Raw genomic sequence first — 22,825 nt, 5'->3', positions numbered from 1 at the left:
TACTCTATGAAAGATCAGGAAAGTTAGTTATTGTAAATGAAAAGAATTTAATTATGTATGAAACTATTTTCACCTTAATTTGATAGAATTTTAGTTTGTTACTTAACTTGATTTCAGTGAGGTGCTTTGTAGTGAACTTTTTTTTTTTAATACTTAAAATCATCTATTCTTTATAGAATTATATGATAAACTAGCTATGATATTTAAAAATAATATATTCAGTAAGTAAACATTTTTATTGAAATAACAGATACAGAATCAATGAGAAAGGTATAAAAGGGTGGCAATATTATTATACATTGAACAAATCAAGACAAAAGGAAAGGAAAGAAGGTCCTCTGCAAATAAGATATCAGGATGTATTCTATATAAACACAATTTTCCAAACATTAACAATGAATAACATCAGCTTTTACACTCTTGATAACAAAAACAAAATGGAGATTGTAATGGTTTGCACATAATAGCATGTAGGAAAGCAACTAGTCAAAGAACAAATTAAAATAAAGTCATCTAAATAAACAATCACATAAAAAATAAATTATTTCTGAAGATTTTTTGTAAAAGATCACATTAAGATTCTGCTTTAAAACTGTTTTTTCTTTGTTTTACAATTACTGGTTGTTTCTTATAAAACATTTCACATCAGATTTAGGCAACTAGTGTGTATAAATGTGGAAAGTTCCCATATTTTTAATGTGAAAATTACATATTGAATAGCTTGGTAGATGTATATAAGCAAACTTCAAATAAATTTATCTTTTTTTTTTTTAGAAAAATTATCTTCCTTCTTATGATAATGACAATAACAATATGCAAACTATGAAAACTGTTCTTTCTTCATTATTTTTTTTTTTAACTTGTACCTAGGCATGTTGGGATACTTTGTACTCTAACCTTGGGGGGGGGGGGTGATAAAGCAAATCGTTGTACCATACTAACAATTGAGCTTTGGTATCTAAATGGGTAAAATTTTACTGTTCATAAACCTCTTTTAAGCTTTTGGAATTTATTGTGGTTGTTCCACTTCAAGATTTTATGGTATCAGCGTATGATCAAAACCAAACTATTTTGATTAAAAAAAAAATTTCTAGCTTCTCACTTTTGGCTATCATTGAACACCTAGATATAGCATTTGCTAGTAATCTATCAGTCAGATTAGAAGTTTATTCTTCATTTTAAAAAAAATGAACTAATGGTAAAGAGGAAGGAAGATGAAATCTCTGGAGTACAAAGTATTCCCAAATAGTCAGTGCACATTTCTTTGATTTCTTTAGTTATTATGGTATCATATAAATCAGGAAGTGATCCCACAGTACTTGAAAAAAAAATTAAGGAAACTGCAAATCAATGTTTTTTATTTAAAAATCCATTTTCAAAGTATATTTCTTTTGAGATTTTTTTTTTTTTTTTGTAAATCATGCAAAAGGTAATACTATCATCTCATTAAGGAAAAAAAATATGCAAATTAAGGATTATGTGAAATATGCTTGAATAATATAGTTTTTAATTCAGAAATATGATATAAAGTACATTGAAAACCACTGAACTTTTGCATTTCAGTGAATAACATTAATTTCACGTGTAACATTCTGTTGCACAGTTATAAGGCTTTTGGTAATCTTTGGAAAAAGGTTATTAAAACTGCAATTTGTCTACCAGAAATGTGATGATATCAAAGATAAAATTGAATTGTGGCTGTCATCACTGCCACAGTCAGTTTTCATGTGAAATAGAATACTAAGATTTTGTGATGAAAGTGTGACCTCTAGATAATAGTAATGAAATGCTTCAGCGATCACATTATCCAAGAACAGTGGTGCATATTAAGCATATATTGTATCAGACAAAGCTATTCATGACTATAACAAGTAGAATCCACAATATCTATAATAAAGTCCAGACTTGGAAAGTGTCTAAAAGACTCAAATTCTAGAAGAGAGAATTTAAATCATTCTGCAGAGGAAGAAGAAAAAGGATGAAGACAGGACAAATGGGAATCAATTGGGCCAAACTTATTGTGCTGCTCTAACAAATTCAGCATTTTCTTTGAAAATGAAACCTATTACAGGAATAAGGAAACTGCAGAATTTTTTGAATTCTGTTCCTAGTTTTAGTGAGCAATAGTTTCAATCCAGACAATAATTAAAAGATGACTGTTCTCAGTATACCTTATTTTTAAATATGAAAACTTAAATAATTTCAGTTATTTAAGTTTTATAATAATGCATTGAAATAAATGTCTTTGACATTTATTTCAATGCATTACCATATCACAAAAAATATTTGAGTCACATCTGCAATGCTTAGTACTACAATCATTTTACTGAGAAAGTTCTTATGTGGTCTTTTAAACAAAATCTCTAACCACCCATTTAAATGATTTAAAATATAAAGCAGGTCTTAATGCTTAACACTGAAATAGAGTGTACATGTTATACCAGAATAATTCCAGTTAGAAGCACCATCATAGCAACAGTTCACTAAAATATATGCAAAAGTTAACAAACAGTATTTTTATAATAGCAAAATTTCTGGCCATCTTAATCCATCCAAATACCACATCAAAAAGGAATACAATTTACTGCCATACTCAGTTAAGTGAATATTTAAAAAAAAAAAAAATAGCCTTCAGATTATAGAAATTGCAAATGGAATGTTTAAAGATGGAGAAAACAACAAAATTCATTATATGATAACAATGAGTAATCATCTATTAGCTGCCTTTCTTACATACAAAGCAGATTAAAGAGAAAAGCATGACACACACACACACACACACACACACACTACAATAAAAATTGCCTGAATTACTTCATTTATTAGAATATGAATGAATAAAAAAGTATAATTAAAAATAGCCAAGAGGTAAAATATGCCAATGAAATTCACATGATACTGTTGGAAAAGAGCAATTTAAAGCAAAACATGTGTCACAAATTCATCAGGATGAAGATGCATAACATGAACAAACACAAAATTAGCACAGTCAAAACTTTTGAAAATATATCAGAAATTGATAAGTGAAAAAAGTTTATAAATCATGTCTTATTTAAAATGCTAATAAATAGCACTTTGAGATGGCTATCTATAAAAACATTACCTAAGTTTTTTCTAAATGAAAAAAATGCATTGTTCACAATTTTAAAAAAATGTATATCCATTAAAAAAAACTTTTTAAAGGCAAATTAAATCTGCACATAAGAGATATAGAAACATTCTGAAATTTCTTATGAGAAAGGAACACACTTTTAAAATAAATGTCATAATAGTTACAAGAAAAACATCTTTTAAAAAATGCATAAAGAAACATTTCTTTGAGTATTCAAATCTTAAGAAATTATGTTATAGGTTTTTCTTGATTTAAAGAAAAATATATTTGGTTATTATATTACTAATAAGCAATATGAATATGGACAGATTTTACTTTTTTTTTTCTTTCATGTCAAATTCATTATTTCCAACACTAACTCAGAAACATGAAAGATTCAAAGCTAGGTTACAATCTAACAGTTTGTGAAGATTATGCTAAATATTTTAATATATGAGAGTTTCTCCTCATGTTTGTTTTCCATACTGTTAATTAGAAGAAAATATACTTAACAGTATAGTGTATCAATAGTCTTTAGGATGACTTGGAAATATTAACATCTAAAAATCAAGTCATCAAAATTCTTTACTTGAAGAAGTAGCGATGTGCAATAAACTGCAATTTGACAATTTCTGACCTCTTCTGACCTGCAGATAGTGTCAGCTTTCCATTCTAGCGTATACACTGATGGCAAAAAGTTATGAACCACTAAACTCATAACTTCAGTATACCAAACTTCTTACAATAAAGAAGGTATAAAATGATTTCAGTAATGAAATTTGACACTATTATTTCTTTCCCAGTGTCTTACTGATAATTATAATGATTATGAGAATATTAATTACAACAATGAACGGATAAAAATAACATGAAAATATACCAAGAGAACAAATAGATGATTTTGGAGACAAAACAATGACAATGACCAGTGCTGAAATAATACTTTTACAGTAAATCCATCCATTCTGATTTTCAGCAATATTACAGAATCAAAATCATCTTATTGTATGACTAGAAAGTTTACACTGTGGTCATCTTTTCTTACAATAGTCACCGGCCAAAATACTTAATATATTTAGAATGAGAAGAAGGAATTTTACAATATGATATATATATCTTTATATGTATGTACATATAGACACATATACTCTGACAATAAACCAATAAAAACACATTCATGCGAGCAATTTACAGCATCCATCAATATTACCAAATACCAATGGAAATTGTAAAATATAGGTACACTCAACCTTGGACAATATTAATTCTGGTCCATCATCAAAAACATCCAAATATTACACAAACAGTGGTTGTACAATGTTGAACTCTGGCAGACAAATAAGACATCACTGACGAGATTGAATTCTTATATATATATAAATGGCACAAATTAAGAACAGAGATGGCATTGCCAACAATAATAAGTATGTTGTGATGTACCATGTGTAACACACAAATGCAGTCAAACAAGGCTAATATTTGGCTACATAAGCATGTGAAAATGCTACAGGAAATGCCAGACAAATTCATCACTAACATTATGGACTTGGAGTTAATTTAAATATCGGCTTAAGCCAAAACACCATACAAAAAACTTGCCATCTAACTCCTCAAAATAATTATAAAGAATGGGAAAGGAACAAAGAAAACTTGACAATTACTAGTTTAACACTTAAATTTAAGTTACCAAGTTGGGGAAAAAAAAGTTTCTGACAGGATAGGATGGAAAAGATAGGACTTGGAGAATTATAAATAAAAAACAAACAGGGAATGATAGAGAGAATATAGAATTGTCTGGTGGAGACCAGGGAAGGGATAGTTAAAAGAACATAAAACAAAGGAGTTGCAAGTAGTACACTAATTGTGTCCGTCTTCCTCATCCTCGAACACACAAATTAGTGATTTTGTATATTTAAAACTCAACTGCTTCCTCTCACCTCAGAGCTTGATGTCATGGCTCAGTAATAGACAGAGCAGCTGTGGTAACTTTATACAAAGAAACCAACTCTCTTACAGCCCAGGACAGATTGTCGCAAAGCACAATCTTGGTAAGTCTGCCAGGAGTAGAGCTGGTAGGGTGCCAATGTGGCTGATAATATGCAGATAGTCACCTGCATTCTTCCCTTATTCAGTGGAGATTCCTATACTAAATTCCAGCAATCTTCATTTTTCTTGATCTTCATCCATAGGTTCCCCTGGTGGTTCTTCAGCTATATCCGATTTAGGACTTCTAAACAACAAGAAACAATCTTCATAAACAAATATGCAAAAAATGTGAATATAATTTCAGAAGGTTTTCAGATTGCTATTTAGTATAAAAATTATATTGAAGATGTCATTATAGTATAATTTAATTAAATAATTCACTTCTCAAGCAATGGCAAATAAATTACTCAAACAGAATCAAACTTATGATATTCATATGTTAACTTTCAAGTCCGAAATACTGAGACACTGACAAAAATCTGGTGTTCTGATTTTACAGAAAATCAGATTTTTCTGGAATGTTTGTGAACTATTAATCCCTAAATTTAACTAATATATAGTAAAAAATATCAATTATATTCACTGTTAAGATAATCATAAGCCTATGTTAATATACCACTTATATAGCAATTAATAACAGCTGTTGGTTTCAAAATAAAATGCTTCAAGAAAATCAACAGACATAACATAAATGCACAAGGGCAGCAAGATTTGAATATCCCTAATTCGTAAATTCTTAACATAGTTAAAAAGCATCAACTCCACTGGTTTGGTCACACTGTTATTATTTATTTTATTATTCAGGCCTCCATGGAGTCAAAAGACTCATCGTGGGAGGTCCTTTCTAAGAAACACAAGTCTATCAAGACTCAAAGAGGGGCGGTCCCTCCTAGGAAACACAGTCTATCATACCACTCCTTAAATGCATTGACCGTTCTCGATCTCACCACTCCATCAGGCAATGCATTCCATGTTTAACTACCCTCCATGCAAAGAAACCACTCCTCACCATCTTGCTCACAGTTTCCTTTCGTAACTTCCAGGGATGGCCCCTTGTCATGACTCCTTCCCGCTGTTCAACCAAGTGAAGGACCTCCACAGTGTCAACCTGTAACCACCTCTCAACAGTTTAACAGTCTCTATCGTATTGCCTCTCCTTCTTCTATCCACCAAACTCTGCAGTCCACACTCTCTCAGCTGATCCTCATAACTAACATTGCACAGTCCTAACACCATCTTTGTTATCCGCCTTTGTACCATTTCCACAATTAATTTATCGCCTTCAAATCCTGTTGACCAGATCTGAGAACAATAGTCTAAGTGTGGTCTGATCAGTCTTATACAATGGAATGATAACCATGTTATCTCTGCAGGTCAGTGTCCTTCTCATTATTGCAGCAATCCTCTGTGTTACCTTCACTACCTTTGCAGTATGTCCCATAAATTTCAGTTCTCCATCAATCATCAACCCCAGATCTCTTGTCTCCCCTACTTTCTCCAGTTTAACTCCTCCCATAGAGTATGCAGCATCCCATTGATGTGTCCCAAACCTCAAGACCTTACATTTAGCTGCATTAAACTGACACCGCATTCATTTGCCCATCTGTCTAGCTTATTCAAATCCTCTTGCAGGGCTACCATATCTGCACTATTACTAATAACCCTTCCCAGCTTCACACCATCTGCAAACAACTGATTATCCCCTTGCAATCCACGGACAATGTCATTGATATAAAAGTTAAACAATATAGGTCCCAGCACTGAGCCCTGTGAAACACTACTTGTAACCTTCTCCCTCTTTGATATTGCTCCACCATACAAGACTCTCTCTGATACCTATTGGACAGCCAATCCTGAATCCAGTTGACCAACCCGACATCCAAACCCATGTGCTGCAACTTAAATATCAACTTATGTGGCACCCTGTTGAATGCCTTCACTAAATTCAAGAAAATAGTAGCATATGCTTTTCGTTATCTACTGCTCTTGTAACTTTATTATAAAAGGCTAGCATATTGCTAAAACAAGAGCGCCCCTTCACAAATCCATGTTGACTCTCACAGATAACATTACCCTCATCTGCCCAATGCTGTATACGGTCCCTGACTACTTTCTCCATGATCTTACTAACTACTGATGACACAAAACTGGCCTATAATTAGACACTTCTAGTCTGCTACTGCCCTTATGCAGTGGCACTATCTTACCTTCCTTTCATTCCATGGGCACCTTTCCTGCAACCAGACTTTCATTGAAAAGACAGATCAGAGACACTGTCAGTTCCTTAGCACAATCTCTCAAAACACATGGTGAAATACCATCTGTATTTGTTTAAATTCAGTTGATTCCCGAGTGCAGATGCAGATTCAAAGAATAGCCTTTCTTTGTTGAATTTACTATGGTGGAGCATGGTGGTTTTTTCTAGGAGATCCTGTGGGTTGTATCCAAAACATGGTCTGCAAGGCCAGATTGGCCATAATTGTGATTGCAGATGTATGAATTGTGTTCTTCTAACAGGATGGTTGCTGATCAGACTGTCTGTCCAAAGTAAGCCAGTTTACAGGTACAAGGTACTCTCTCTCTCTCTCTCTCTCTCTCTCTCTATATATATATATATATATATATAATATTGGTAAACAATGAGATGATGTCAAAGCTGACCAATATGTCTGTATTATTTAAATTAAGATTTTCAATTAAATTTTTAAAGTGGGTAGAGTTTTTTTATATAAGATGCGGTAAGACTAGTGGGGGGGGGGGGTCAAAGAGTTATATATATATATATATATATATATATATATATATATAACTCTTTGACCCCCCCCCCCACTAGTCTTACCGCATCTTATATAAAAAAACTATATATATATATATATATATATATATATATATATATACACACACACACACACACACTCCAGGCACTGAGAGAGGAGGGAGCTGGTCATTGATGGACTGGATATGGGTAGCAAGTTTACGGTGGGCTTAAAAGCTGTATTGAGGTTTACTTTTTTAATGATCTGGCTATTTATTCTGATGTACCACAGATGTAAGGTATGGCATGAGCCCATGGCAGTTCCCTCTATCTGTTTGTAGATTTTGTTCTTCCAAAAAAACGTTTTTTTTAAGAGTGTTAAGGTGTCAATTAGGGTAATATTGGTAAACAATGAGATGATGTCAAAGCTGACCAATATGTCTGTATTATTTAAATTAAGATTTTCAATTAAATTTTTAAAGTGGGTAGAGTTTTTTTATATAAGATGCGGTAAGACTAGTGGGGGGGGGGGTCAAAGAGTTAGCTAGCTGCTTTGACAATTTGTAGCAAGGTGCATTGGTGGCATCTACTATAGGTCTCAGGGGAGAATTAGGTTTGTGGATTTTATGTAACCCGTATATATGGGGAGGACGAGAACAGAATGGTTTGATTTTTTTCAAATGTCAGAAGGCCAGGAGGACATTTTTGTAAGTAGGTTTTTTAACTCTAGTTTTTGTGGGATCATGTTCAAGTGGCATTCAAGCAGCATGATCACAGAGAATAATATCCATTTTCCGATTATATTCTGAGGCATTAAGAATAGCTGTGGCATTACCCTTATTGATTTTTTTCAAATGTCAGGAGGCCAGGAGGACATTTTTGTAAGTAGGTTTTTTAACTCTAGTTTTTGTGGGATCATGTTCAAGTGGCATGTAAGCAGCATGATCACAGAGAATAATATCCATTTTCCGATTATATTCTGAGGCATTAAGAATAGCTGTGGCATTACTCTTATCAGCTCTGGTAATGACAATACATTTTTCTTTCCATAATTTTCTAAGTGCAGAGAACTGTCTGGAAGATAAATTAAACTTTTGGAGGTGACGACCGGGAGAGGATGTTAGCTACGTCAAGTCTGATGTTATTGGCCGTTTCTGGAGCTAAGTGACAGATTCCACATTCGATGTTGTACATAATATCCAATACTGGAACTTATTTAGGTGCGACAGCAAAATTGTGTCTGAGGATTAGGGAACTAACGGCATCTTCGCCGAGTCTTTTAGATGATAGGTTGACTACTGTATGGAACGGTTGAACTTGAGGTAGCAGTTTAGATTTACAAAGGTTATTAAACTTTTTGATGTGCTTATTTTTTATTTTTTGGAATTCTTTCTGAGAGGAAGCTTCTGAGATGCCAAAGAGAATGGATCAAACTTCAGTACTGAGTCTAGCGGACAGCTCTGATTGTAACAAGTCAATGGTAGCATTTGTCATAGCGAGGCTGGTGTGAGTTGCCGTAATCTGCTCTAGTAATAGTGCCAGACTAGCACGTTTGTATATCTGGAGGGCTTTATTTGACCCCCCCCCCCCTCTCAGCAATATGGCATTATTAAAACTTTAACCAATAGAGCCCACAATCTTTGTTCCAGTGAAACTACCCTTTCAACCGAACTCAAACACATACACAGCACCTTCCTTTCCAATGTGAAAATTCTAATCCTTTCCAATCCAATGCTACAGTGACTACAGAATTAAAAAAATAATCAACTCCTTCCCCATTCCCTGACCATCTGTTCAGAAGGACTTCAGAAATGCCACCTCCATACCGTACATCTGTGGTACATCAGAAAAAATAGCCAGATCATTAAAGAAGTACAACCTCCATACAGCTTTTAAGCCCCATTGTAAACGTGCTACCCTTATCCATTCCACCAAAGATCAGCTCCCTCCTCTCTCAGTGCCTGGAGTATATAGAGTACCTTGTGCCTGTAAACTGGCTTATTTCAGACAGACAGGCAGATCAGCTATCATCCAGTTAGAACAAAAGTCATACATCTGCAATCACGATTATGGTCAATCTGGCCTTGTAGATCATGTTTTGGATACAATCCACAGGATCTCCTGTAAAAAAACCACCATGCTCCACCATAGTAAATTCAAAAAAGAAAGACTGTTCTTCGAATCTGCATCTGCACTCAGGAATCAATCTAATTTAAACAAATACAGTTGCATTAAACTTCCCAAAATTTGGGAAATATTAATTATCAGAGATCTCTCTTTACATCCTAGGCCACCTGCAAATGCCCATAGAGGGTACACCACCTAGATAGGACTTTAGTTTCACTCACTATTGTATTGTATTTGTGTGTGTGTTGTTACAAAAAGTTTTTTTGTAATCCCTGAAGATGTCTGTGATGGAGACGAAATATTGGAAGTATTAAAATTAATTTTAATCCTTTCTCAGTGCTGATAATATTCCATTAAACCTCCAACATGAACGAGGTCATCAAGGACTGTGTTAGATCTTGGGAATCCTGAGCATCAGGCAACAAGTGGGTTACAGAACCCAGCTCTCCTTGCTGGGCAATCAGGATAGGAAGCTGAAAAGCAACTGGAAGAAACCAAAAGTAAAAAATGGACTGTAGAAGAAAACAAAGAAATTATGAAATGTTTTTACAGATCAACACCAGAAAAACAAAGTTTTAGAAAGTATATGCATTTAAGTTGGAAATAAAAATTCCTAGAATCGGCAATAACAGAACAAAGACTTATGGACCAAAAGAATTATTTCCCATAACAAAATATTTACTTAACTTGAGCTGCAAGAGTTACGTAATAAACCAACAACTCCACTAATGGCAAATCATCAGGAGGTAGCTATATCAAACTTTGGAATTAAATTCAGTAAGCATCAAGTTGATGACATACCTCAGAATGTTTTGACAGAAGTGCAGTGTAAAATAAAGTCAGTGATATTAGAACATATGAACTCCATAAATGACCATATAAGATATAAGACCACCACCATTAAAAGCTTTACATAAATCTAAGCTAAAACAGATCCTCTTAGACACAAATGCTGTGATTAAAACCATCATAACCAACAGCATAAAGGAAACAAATCAGCTCCTATACAGCACCGGCCTATAATCATCACAGTGAATCTTGGATGCAAACCGCAAGAGCAAAAGTCAAGGATGAAACAATCTGCACCATGAAAAATCCAGCTGGAAAGAAAAATCAAACTTCGAGCTGATTTGAGCAACTTAAATAATTTTAAAGAAGGACGGCTGAAAAATAATAACGTCAAAAACAAACTGATTAACACATAATTTGGCCAACAAAACAATTGCTGAAGTTACTGAAACTGAAAACAAAGAATTATAGTGACTGCACAGAAAGTTAAAAGACATGAAGCAAGAATAAGTCAATGTGCAAAATATGCAATTTCAACAGAACCAACGTCAGTTCTTTCGGTCTCTCCAGAAAAATACAAATGCAAACAATGATTCACCAGAAAAAGAAGAAACACTCAAATTTTCAAAGACAATCTGGGATAATCCTATTGAACACAATAAAGATGCCTCATGGATTAAGAAAATAGAATCAGAAATGAAATAAAAACACATACAAAATGTCATTATCACTAAAGAAATGGTCAGCACACAAGCTAGAAAATTAAAAAACTGGAGTGCACTGGGCAAAGACTAACTACATGGATTTTGGTAAAAGCATCTAACCAGTCTACATGATCAAATGACAGAACAATTTAATTATTTGTTGCAGTCAGTCTCAGTGGAAGACTGGATGATATCTGGGTACACTTTTCTTTTCATGAAAGATAAGGAAAAGTGTGCAGACCCAAGTAACTATTGCCCAATAAAATGCCTACTATGCTTAAGATGTTCACTGGAATCATAGCAAATTCCATATACCACTACTTATCAGATAATCTGATTTATCCAACTGAACAAAAAGGCCATTTTCAAAAATCCAGAGGAACAAAAGACTAGATCATTATTAATAAAATGATTCTCAGAAATTGAAAAAGATGAAAAACTAACTTAAACATGGCATGGATAGACTATAAGAAAGTATTACATTCCCTCGCACACTCCTGGATCCTAAAATCATTACAAATATTTGAAATTAGCAAAAACACGTGTTCCTTTCTGGATGCTGCTATGAAATCATGTAAAACAATTTTAATAGTGAATAACGAATGCTTCAGAGATATCAGCATCAAATGTGGAATTTTCCAAGGTGATTCCTTGTTATCATTGCTCTTCAGCATTTCTTTGATACTTTTATCTATGACTCTGACAAAACAAAACAAAACTTGGATATGAAATTCCTAAATGTAATATTAAAATTTCCCATCTATTGTATATGGATGACTTGAAGTTATATATAAAATCGGTCCAGCTAATACTCTATTGAAAACAGTTTGTATTTTCAGTCAGGATATCAAAAATGGAATTTGGTTTAGATAAATGCTTAATTTTATCTATTAAACAAGGAAAAATTAATGACACTAGAAACTTTAATTTTGATCAAAAAAAATATATAAAAGCAATTTCAGCTGATGAACACTTATAAATACCTAGGAATATTAGAAGCCAGTGACATTCTCCACTCGAAAGTTAAACAACAGCCAGAAGCAGAATACACCAAAAGCGTTAGCAATATTCTGAAAACAAAACTAAATGGATTAAACACAATTAGAGCAATGAATTCTTGGGCTAAACCTGTGATCCAATACAGAGCTGACATAATGACATAATACATTGCACAAAAGAAGACTGGGCAAATTGGACCGAAAACTAGAAACTAATGACAATGCATCATGCATTACATCCACGAAGTGATGTTGAATGGTTGTACCTACCAAGGAGAATAGGTGCATGGGGTCTGCTGCAAGTGAGAACGACTGTGGAAGAAGAAGAAATTAGCTCAAAAAGTTACATCAACAATAGCGCTGAACAAATGCTTCAAGTAGTTACACAAGAGGGTCTTCCGAAAGCAACAGGAAACAAATGTGACTACAAAAAGGAACAGCACAATAACCGATATGTGCGCTGGAAAAATAAACCTTTGCATGGTCAATTTCTTAGAGATACTGAGAACAAAATTGACGTGAACAAGATGTGGCAATGGCTACAATATGGATATATTAAAAAAAGAAACACGAGGATTTATTCTTTCAGCTCAAGAACAAGCATAACAAACTAATGCAATGAAAGAAAAATTTTGAACATCAATAATAACAGCAAATGCAGATTATGTGATCAGAAAGATGAGACTGTAGAACATCTAATCAGTGCCTGCAGCAAGATAGCTCAAACTGACTATAAATATTGCCATGATCAAGTTGCCAAAATAATTCATTGGCATGTATGCAAAAAATATGGCTTTCCTACATCTGATAACTGGTGGCAGCATAAAATAGAGACAGTACTGGAAAATGAAACAGCAAAAATTCTCTACAAATTCAATAGACCTGACATCACAATTATTGAACATGGGTTTGGATTATTGATATCGCAGTACCCAGTGATAACAACATTAACAACAAAGAGCTGGAAAAAATTACTAAATATCGAGATCTGGCAATCGAAATTGGCAGGTTGTGACTTAAACACACTAAAGTTATCCCTATAGTTATCGGTGCACTTCGTCAATTTCAAAGACGCTGTCTAACTATTTACAGCAATTAAAAATGATTGAAGTGACTCCATATTACCTACAAAAAATAGCATTACTTGGAACAGTCCATATTTTATGATGCTACCTGACAGACTATTCTTAGATTCTTGGGGAATCTAAATTGTTCTGTATCAGCAGTCAAATTCCGTGTGTGTAGAGGCTTAAGTGCTGTGAGAACATCATGTTGGAGGCTTAATGGAAAAATGACCATCTTCTGCATGAGGAATTGGAAGTGCTCAGTAAGGAGATACTGGAAGTTAAAACTGAGTGTAATGTGTTAATCCTTTCTGAGTGCTGTATACAATCCATTAAGCCTCCAACATGTTATTTAAATAATATTTGTAGATTGTTTAAAAATAATATTGTTGGAATGTGGCAGTCGTGTTTAGTTAGGCTAGAAAACGTATTTTTAAATTTAAATATAGTGTGGCTTTTTGTCTCAAATCGTGCTGCAGTTGTGCATCAGTTAGATACAAGCGTCCTTCAGTGGTGTTATTGTTCGGAACTGTGTTGTATATATTGTGTTTTCGCTGCCATCTGTTTCACTACTTCAACCTGTAAAGATGGCGTCCAACAAGAAATGTATGTCAGCGGTGCGCAGGACTTCTACACGAAAGGCTGGCTCAGCGTTAGATTTTTCGCAATGGATGCGTTGCGGAAACTGCTACATGTATGCGCTGAAGAATGTGATGGATCTGTGGTCGGTCTGGCTAAATGAGAAGAATGAAAATGTTGATGTATGTGAGCAGTGTCGGGATAAGCTGGAGCGTTTAGGAATGGAAGCTACATTGGGACTAGTGGAAGAACTTCGGCATGTGTTCATGAAAATGAAAAATGACCATCTTCTGCATGAGGAATTGGAAGTGCTCAGTAAGGAGATACTGGAGGTTAAAACTGAGTTTAAAGTGTTAAACAGAAAACATTGTTAAGAATATTGTTAGGACTATAGAGATTACTTTAGCTGAAGTAACTAGAACAGGATTACGTATGGGTGAGTCTTTGGTGAATGATGCAGTAATAAATAGTATGGGAGTGATTGGGAGTCAACAAAATAAAACCACAAGAGGCCTAGAAGAAACGAGATGTCGTGAGAGTGGGGGGTAAGTAATAGAGCGTTGAGTAATGAAACTGGGAGAGTCATGATGAATAGCGTAGAAATTGAGTCCATGAGTGATGCTTGTGTGGACTTGAATGAAGTTAGGAGTGGTAAGATATATGGTGATTCTATGATTATTTTTGTTTTTTAAATAAGCTGATATAGGATGATTTAAATAAGCTGGTAGAATGGGCAAAAGGTAATGGATGTCAGTTCAATGTGGAAAAGTGGAAAGTCATTTATTTTGGGATTAAAAGATTACCAGCTGTGCACTACATTGATGGAACAGTACTCCAAGAGATTGATGAGGCTAGGGACTTAGGGGTGTTGGTAGATAGGGAGATGAAGTTCAGGGGACACATTGCTAAGGTGTCCAAGATTGCACATAGGATTACTTGGATGTTGAGGAACCACTAACATCCAGAGATAAAGAGATTATTATTCCCTTTTACAAAGTGTTGATACTTTCACATTTGGATTACTGTGCTCAGGTCTGGTCACCTGGATTCCTTGGAGATGAGGAGGCTGTGGAGAGGGTTCAGAGAAGAATGACCAAGTTGGTGAGTGATGTAAAAAATGCTCCCTACATTGACAGATTGAGAGCTTGTGGGTTGCAGAGGTTGGTTGATAGGTGGAGAAGAGGGGATATGATAGAAACATTTAAATTACTGAAGAGTTTTTATAGGATTGATGCAGGGGAAATGTTTCAGCTGTGTCATAGTGATGGAAGAACAAGAGGTCATCCCTGGAAATTAAAGAAGAGTGTGGTCAACAGGGGTGTGAGAACAAGGTTTTTTGCCTGGAGGGTGGTGAATGAGTGGAATTCATTGCCTGACTTAGTTGTGAGCTCTTCATCTGTAAATGAATTCAAGAAGAGATATGACATATTGTTTTGCTAGTTTGGGTCTCCCGCAATGAGTCTACTAACTCCATGGAGATACCCATAATAATAATAATAATAATAATAATAATAACAATAATAAAATCTTGTTTTGACTGTATCAATTATGTAAATAAATAATAATAATAAAATAGGACTAGTTTTGATATAAGTTTTTTTTAATTTTTTACCAGAGGTCAGGCCAATAGTTGTAATGGTTGGTCAGTAACTTTGGTTACTGACCAACCATTACATGCCACGTATATTGTAGTGCAGCTTGTTTCTTTGTATATATGTGTATACTCCAGATGATGACCTTAATGTGAAGATCGAAACGTCAAGTGTTCATTTTGGTTTATATTAAACTAAAGTTTTACTCTAACATGGTAGTTGTCTCCATAATTTGCATAATGTGTTCTGATCACCATGCAAGCATGAAGGAAAGGGTTATCAAAGTCAGTGTATTATGTTTGTTATTACTTGTGTGTTCTTCTGTCTGGCTGACACGTGTTTTTGTTTTGTGGAAAAAATCCTATTGATATGAGACTGCTATTGGGAAGATGAGACCAATAAAAGAAATGAAGACGTTTACATTTTCAAAAAAGGAGAGATATGGAGTGTAATATGATAGACGATTTGAGGTGTGAAAGCTAATTTTAGAGAAGCAGAACCTAACGATTTCCTGGATTTTAAGAGAGATGAAACTATTACAATAGAAATACAACATCAGAACTTTTGAACGCTGGCTATGATAAAAGATGGAGAAAACGTATTATAGAAATAAAGAAAATAAATTGATGCATGTTCCTCCCCACCCCCATGGAGAGCAGTGACTGTATGAAATTACCCTACTTGAGAGAGAGTGCTAAGTGTGCAAATGGTGAATGACTTAAGGCAAGCAATTTTAGGTATGATATGATCAACTTTGTTGGACTTTGAGTGAACTTTCCATGATGTGTTTCTCTATTTCATGGAGGTCCTGTGGTGATCATAACAGGTAGCTTATAACCAAACTGCTAGCAACGTACTATATTCATAATACTTGTTAAATTCCTTGTGAATCAAACTTACTGTAAATGGCCATGGGGAGCAGCCATCGAGAGGGATGCAAGAGCTGTAACAGTTTCTGTTTCCTCCTTCTCTTTCTGCTGAGCTTCTACAAGTGAGTATCCAATAGTATGTGCCCAACGTTTAATGCAAGGCCAATGAGGAGCTGAAAAAACAAAAATAATAATACTTATATAAATATGGGCTGAATACATATGTAGCTGAAAATCAGAGAACTATTTTTTCTGTGAAAAATGAAACTAAACACTTATTCTTAAACAAGTTTGATCTCTAAAGCAGGGTTTCTGGATTATCTAACCTTAATTTATCCATCCATCCACAGTGCTAATGTATCAAAAGACAGTCAATGTAAAAAAAAAAAAAGGTCCCAGAAGATTATCTAGAAATTCAACAGATTTTATGTCCATTCAAACTGTAGCAATTCTACTTAATTCCTAACCTACCACCACAACACTCAAGACTTAGTAACAAAGTTACTAAGGAAGAGTCTTTAGTGTTAAAGAACATATCCACAAGTTCATTGGATGTTAGCAGATACCATATGGTTGCTCAATACCTCAGTGATGTTCTACATGATTTCTTGACAGGTGGTGCTATTGTGGGCTTTACTTGAGGTTTCAACTCTCTGCAGACCAGTCACTCCAGACATGACATCCATTCTCTCAGTGAGGATCTACCACTTTGTTTCTTCCAGGAACTCTACCCTTTGTTTTGAGAAGACCCCCTCTCCCCTCCTTTCTGTCTATATGTCCAAAGCATTTCAGATTTCTTCTCTCCATGCTCTTAAGGAGTCAAAGGAGTATTGATCTTTTCTATGTCAAATTTCAGTGTATGAGATCTTCAGCAGTCTCCTGTAATAAGTTTAGTTTAATCCTTTATCCAAGTGTGAGCAAACAAAGTTTGCACCTGAAAGTATCTTCAGGACTGGGGTAAGGTAGTGCAACACCAGGCGAATCGTTGCAAAGGTGGAGAAAGCTCTCATTACTCCTATCTCAGTATCTCCCATAATACAAAGCACATCTCCTTGCAGATATGTGAAATGCTATGCATTAAGGCAAGGGCCACTACCCATACCGGTTTCGACCTTTATTGAGGTCTCGTCAGTGGAGGCCAGGCCCAGTAGTGGAGATACAAAGGCAGAAGCAATGAGAGGTCATCCTAACCTATAGGAGTTGCCAAAGGGTGTGCAACCTTATTAATAAATTACTCCGGATTCAGAGAAAGATGTTGAGAGTTTATTTTTCACTTGGTTAGACTATAATATGTTTAGTTTAATCCTTTATCCAAGTGTGAGCAAACAAAGTTTGTGCCTGAAAGTATCTTCAGGACTGGTGTATGGTAGTGCAACACCAGGCAACTCATTGCAAAGATGGAGAAAGCTCTCATTACTCCTATCTCACTATCTCCCATAATGCAAAGCACATCTCCTTGCAGATATGTGTAATGCTATGCATTAAGGCAAGGGCCACTACCCATACCAGTTTCGACCTTTATTGAGGTCTCGTCAGTGGGAGCCAGTAGTGGAGATACAAAGGCATACAAAGACGAGACCTCAATAAAGGTCGAAACCGGTATGGGTAGTGGCCCTTGCCTTAATGCATAGCATTACACATATCTGCAAGGAGATGTGCTTTGCATTATGGGAGATACTGAGATAGGAGTAATGAGATCTTTCTCCACCTTTGCAACGAGTTTCCTGGTGTTGCACTACCTTACCCCAGTCCTGAAGATACTTTCAGGCGCAAACTTTGTTTGCTCACACTTGGATAAAGGATTAAACTAAACTTATTATAGTCGAACCAAGTGAAAAATAAACTCTCAGCAGTCTCCCGTATTTCCATCACACACTATCAGAATTCTTTAAGTTTCAGGCTTCACATTTATAAGTGACTACTTAAAGCAGCTAGAATCACCGGCTTTGTTCTTGTAGTGAAAGATTTGTCTTTCCAGACTTTAGATGAGTGACTGTTGTTTTAGCAATTCCTAATCTTCTAAAGAATTTTTTATATCAATAATTGATCTTACTCAAATCTGTTCATTTTCTCAATTAATTCTTTGATAACATACACTTGTTTCTCAGAACCTTCTCAGTCTATACTTCCTTTAAGAACCATAATGTTAATCTTACTAGGGTTGAGTTTAATTCCTCTGCTATTGCTGATATCATTAACTTAAGGATTCATTTTTCAGTTAATGATAACAAGTAATCTTTGATGTTGATGAAAGTGAGTTCTTTTGTCACTATCCTTAGATGAAAAATCTCTCTCACTCTCTGATAAACACCAGAAACAAAAATGATATTAAAGCAACTGATATAACCACAAGAAAGAATATATCTTAAAACCCTTTAACCTCCATGTTTCATCAAATTGTAATAATTTGTTCTTTTTCTTTTAGGATATATAAGAAGACAAAATTAACTTCAAGTTGAAAAAGGTTGCATACAGCATATCATCTACTTACTTATTATAATAAAGTGACTGCTTCCTTGGACATAGGAGAAGGATACAGAGTAATATACTTAGATTTCGCAAAGGCTTTTGATAGAGTACCTTATGATAAATTGATAGTCAAACTAGAGCAGATGGGGTTGGATATTAGATTAGTGCATTGGATTGGAGACTGACTATCTGATAGGTATCAACAAGTTGTGTATGGGGGAGCGATATCCAGGAAAAGGAAAGTCACTAGTGGAGTGCCTCAGGGATCTGTTTTGGGTCCATTACGGTTTAATTTGTATATTAACGATATAGGTGAAGATTTGGATGGAGATATTCAGTTGTTTGCAGATAATGCAAAGTTGGGACGAACCATGAAGAGTAGTGAAGATGTTGTGGCCTTACAAGAAGACTTGAATAAATTGAGTGATTGGGCACGGAAATGGGATACGAGTTCAATGTTGCAAAATGTAATGTTTTAAAATTTGGAAAACAAATATGGGATGCAGAATTTATGCTTGGTGAGGATATATTGTTGGAGGTGGAAGAAATAAGAGATCTGGGGGTGATAGTGGATAAGGATCTGAAATTTAGGGGACAGATAGCCAAAATTGTGAAGACAACACAAAGGCTTCTGGGAATGTTGCAGAGGACACTGACGTGTAGAAGTAGGGAGATTCTTGTTCCATTGTATAAGGCTTTGATTAGGCCACACATGGACTACTGTGCCCAGATTTGGTCACCTGGTTTTCAGAAGGATGAAGAGATGTTGGAAAGGGTCCAAAGGCAATTGACTAAGGTAGTTTCTGACCTCTGGAATGTCGAGTGAGGAAAGATTGAGAAGATGTAATTTGCAGAGTCTGGTGGACAGGAGGAAGAGGGGAGATATGATAGAGACCTATAAGTTGGTAAGGGGTTGTTATTAGGATGAGTGCTGGAGAAGTTCTACAGAAAATAGTGGGAGATCGGGGGAGAACCAAAGCTCATCTCTGGAAACTGTATAAAGAGGGTGTGAGTAGGGGAGTGAGAGGCAGGTTAATTTTGTGCAAAGTTGTAAATGATTGGAATGCCTTGCCTGAGAGTGTGGCGTCTTCAGGGAGTTTGAATGTGTTCAAGGCACGGTACGAAGAGCTGTGTGTGTGATAAAAGGACCTCCCAGATTAGTTTTTGACTCCATGAGGTCTTCGGGTAATAATAATAATAATAATATTGATGGCACTGGTCAGGAAATTGAAAAAGCTAGGATTTGGGGATAATGGACAGAGTTGAAGTTCAGAGGGCATATTGCAAAAGTTGGTAAAATAGCTTCAAGGATTACTTGGATATTGAAGAACACGCCAACAAGTAAAGATAAGTTACTATTCTTCTTTATAAGGCTATGATTCAGCCGCATATTGACTACTATGCACAGATTTAGTCACCTGAGTTTCTTGTGGATTAGGAGGTGAAAGAAGATTCAGAGCCAATTGAATAAGCTGGTGACAATCCTGTGGAATGCCCCTTATCACTGTAGGTTGAAGGTGTGTGTGGGTTACAAAGTTTAGTTGATAGGTGGAAAAGAAGGTACATGACAGAAACTTTTAGGATATTAAAGGGATTTTATAAAATTGATGCAAAGGAAATTTTTTAATACATGAAAAATACAGAACTAGGGGTCATCCATGAAAGCTATGGTTAGTATGGGGCAGATTAGATTTTATTTGTATGGCGTGGTGAATGAAAATGGAATGGTAAACTTATTTGGACGTTTCATAGGTTGTGTGTGTGTGTGTGTGTGTGTGTAATGGGTAGTTGGGTCTCCCACAATGAATCCCTAAATCCCATAGAGATGCTGTATGATAATAAAAGCAGCAATAATGACATTGTTAATTTCATCTCTTCAACCTAGACAGTCTTTTGAAAATAAAGAAACCTACAGTTTTTTGTTGCAATATATTTAGTAGCTAAAGAAATTATATGCTCAGTGTTATGAACATCACCAGAACTGATGTAAAGTACAATGAACATAATTTTTTTTTATTTTTTTTTTAACTTATCTATGTAAGCAATGTAATTTCATATTGCAAGGGTTCTCAGAGAACAGATGCACTGGACATGCTTATAACATTTTGCTCTATTTTAATTAGCTAGCTAATAAAAATAACTGATGATTTCTATTAACTAAGGATGCCAAGAAATTATATTCTTGGTTTCATCCTTTATCCAAGTGTAAGCAAACAAAGTTTGCATGCGAAGTAACTTCACAGCTGGGCTACTTATATACAGAGACTAATGACTTCACATTAATTGCCTTAGTATTCCATAATGCAAAGCACATATATTATGGACAAGTATGATGCTATACGTTATTCCTAAAATGCTATGCATTATAGGAATACTAAGGCAAATGACATGAAGTTATTAGCCTATACAAGTAGCCCTGTCACAAAATTACTTCACGCACAAACTGTTTACTTACAATTGGATAAAGGATGAAACCAAGAATATAATTTTTTGGAATCTTTAATTTATCGTATAACCAAGTGAAAAAACTTTCAGATTCCCATTCATATCTAATGCTTCACTTATGCAGACATTCTTACATATAATTAATACATCTGAATGTGTTTGAAATTAAAGTACTCCTATTCAAAGTGATCTAGACAGCTAGACAAAATGCCATTAAACCAGGTGTGTGTCGGAGAGATGATTTTAACAAAAGAAATTTATTCAAATATAACTGAGAAGGAAAATATGGCACTGTAAGAGGTAGAAAATTAAATCGTAAACTGGATGGTGAGTGATTGTGAAATTATTATTATTATTATTATTCAGGTCTATATGGAATCAAAAGACTCATTGCAGGAGGTCCCTCCCGGGAAACAGAAAGTCTATCATACCACCCCTTAAACTCATTGACCACTCTATCAGACAATGCATTCCATGGTTCATCCACCCTCCATGCAAAGAAACCACTCCTCACTCTTGCTCACAGCTTATTTTCATAACATCCAGGGATGGCCCTTGTCATCGCTCCTTCTTGCAAAAGAACTCCCCAGTGTCAACCCTGTAACCACCTCTCAACAGTTTAAAAGTCTCAATCATATCACCTCTCCTATCTACCAAACTCTGCAGTTCACATTCCCTCATCTGATCCTCATAACTAACATTGTACAATCCTGAAACCATCTTTATTATCCACCTCTGTACCCTTTTCACAGTTAATTTATCCCCTTCACATCCTGAGGACCAAATCTGAGAACAATAGTCTAAGTGTGGTCTGATCAGGATCTTATACAATGGAATGATAACTATTATCTCTTCAGGTCAGCATCCTTCTCAGTATTGCAGCAATCCTCTAGGTTACCTTCACCACCTTCGCAATATGTTCCCTGAATTTCAGGTTTCTATGAATCATCAAGCCCATATCTCTTGTCTCCCCTACTTCCTCCAGTACAACTCTTCCAATAGAGTATGAAGTGTCCCATCGATGTGTCCCAAACCTCAAGACCTTACATTTTGCTGCATTAAACTGACACCTCCCATTCATTTGCCCATCTGTCTAGCTTATTCAAATCCTCTTGCAGGGCTAACACATCAGCACTATTATTAATAACCCTTCCCAGCTTTGCATCTGCAAACAACTAAATATCTCCCTGCAATCCACTGACAATGTCATTGATATAAAGGTTAAACAATATAGGTCCCAGAACTAAGCCCTGTGGGACCACACTTGTAACCTTCAGCCTCCTTGAAAGTGCCCCACCATACAAGACTCTGATACCTATCGGAAAGCCAATCCGGAATCCAGTTGACCAACCCGACA

At 35.2% G+C, this 22,825-nt stretch overlaps 1 protein-coding gene across 7 annotated transcripts in view; it reads right to left on the bottom strand.

The window, feature by feature from the left end:
- Positions 1–217: 217 nt before the first annotated feature.
- LOC150109855 (histone deacetylase 4-like) overlaps positions 218–22,825 on the bottom strand; it is a 579,471-nt gene continuing 556,863 nt past the window's right edge. For all 7 annotated transcript variants that reach the window (XM_090397008.1, XM_090397036.1, XM_090397014.1 and 4 more), the window contains 2 exons: positions 16,586–16,727; positions 218–5,321 (listed from right to left, as the gene is read on the bottom strand). In XM_090397008.1, the coding sequence (XP_090253134.1) occupies positions 5,255–5,321; positions 16,586–16,727 (209 nt within the window). In that variant the 3' untranslated portion in view covers positions 218–5,254. The remainder of the gene's footprint in view (positions 5,322–16,585; positions 16,728–22,825) is intronic.

Source organism: Typopeltis vanoorti, chromosome 1 (assembly GCF_054136105.1).
Source record: "Typopeltis vanoorti isolate ZY-2024b chromosome 1, IOZ_Tvanoo_1.0, whole genome shotgun sequence".
Taxonomy (NCBI): domain Eukaryota; kingdom Metazoa; phylum Arthropoda; class Arachnida; order Uropygi; family Thelyphonidae; genus Typopeltis; species Typopeltis vanoorti.
Note: the sequence above shows the minus strand (reverse complement) of the source record. Positions and strands in the feature narration are given on the sequence as shown.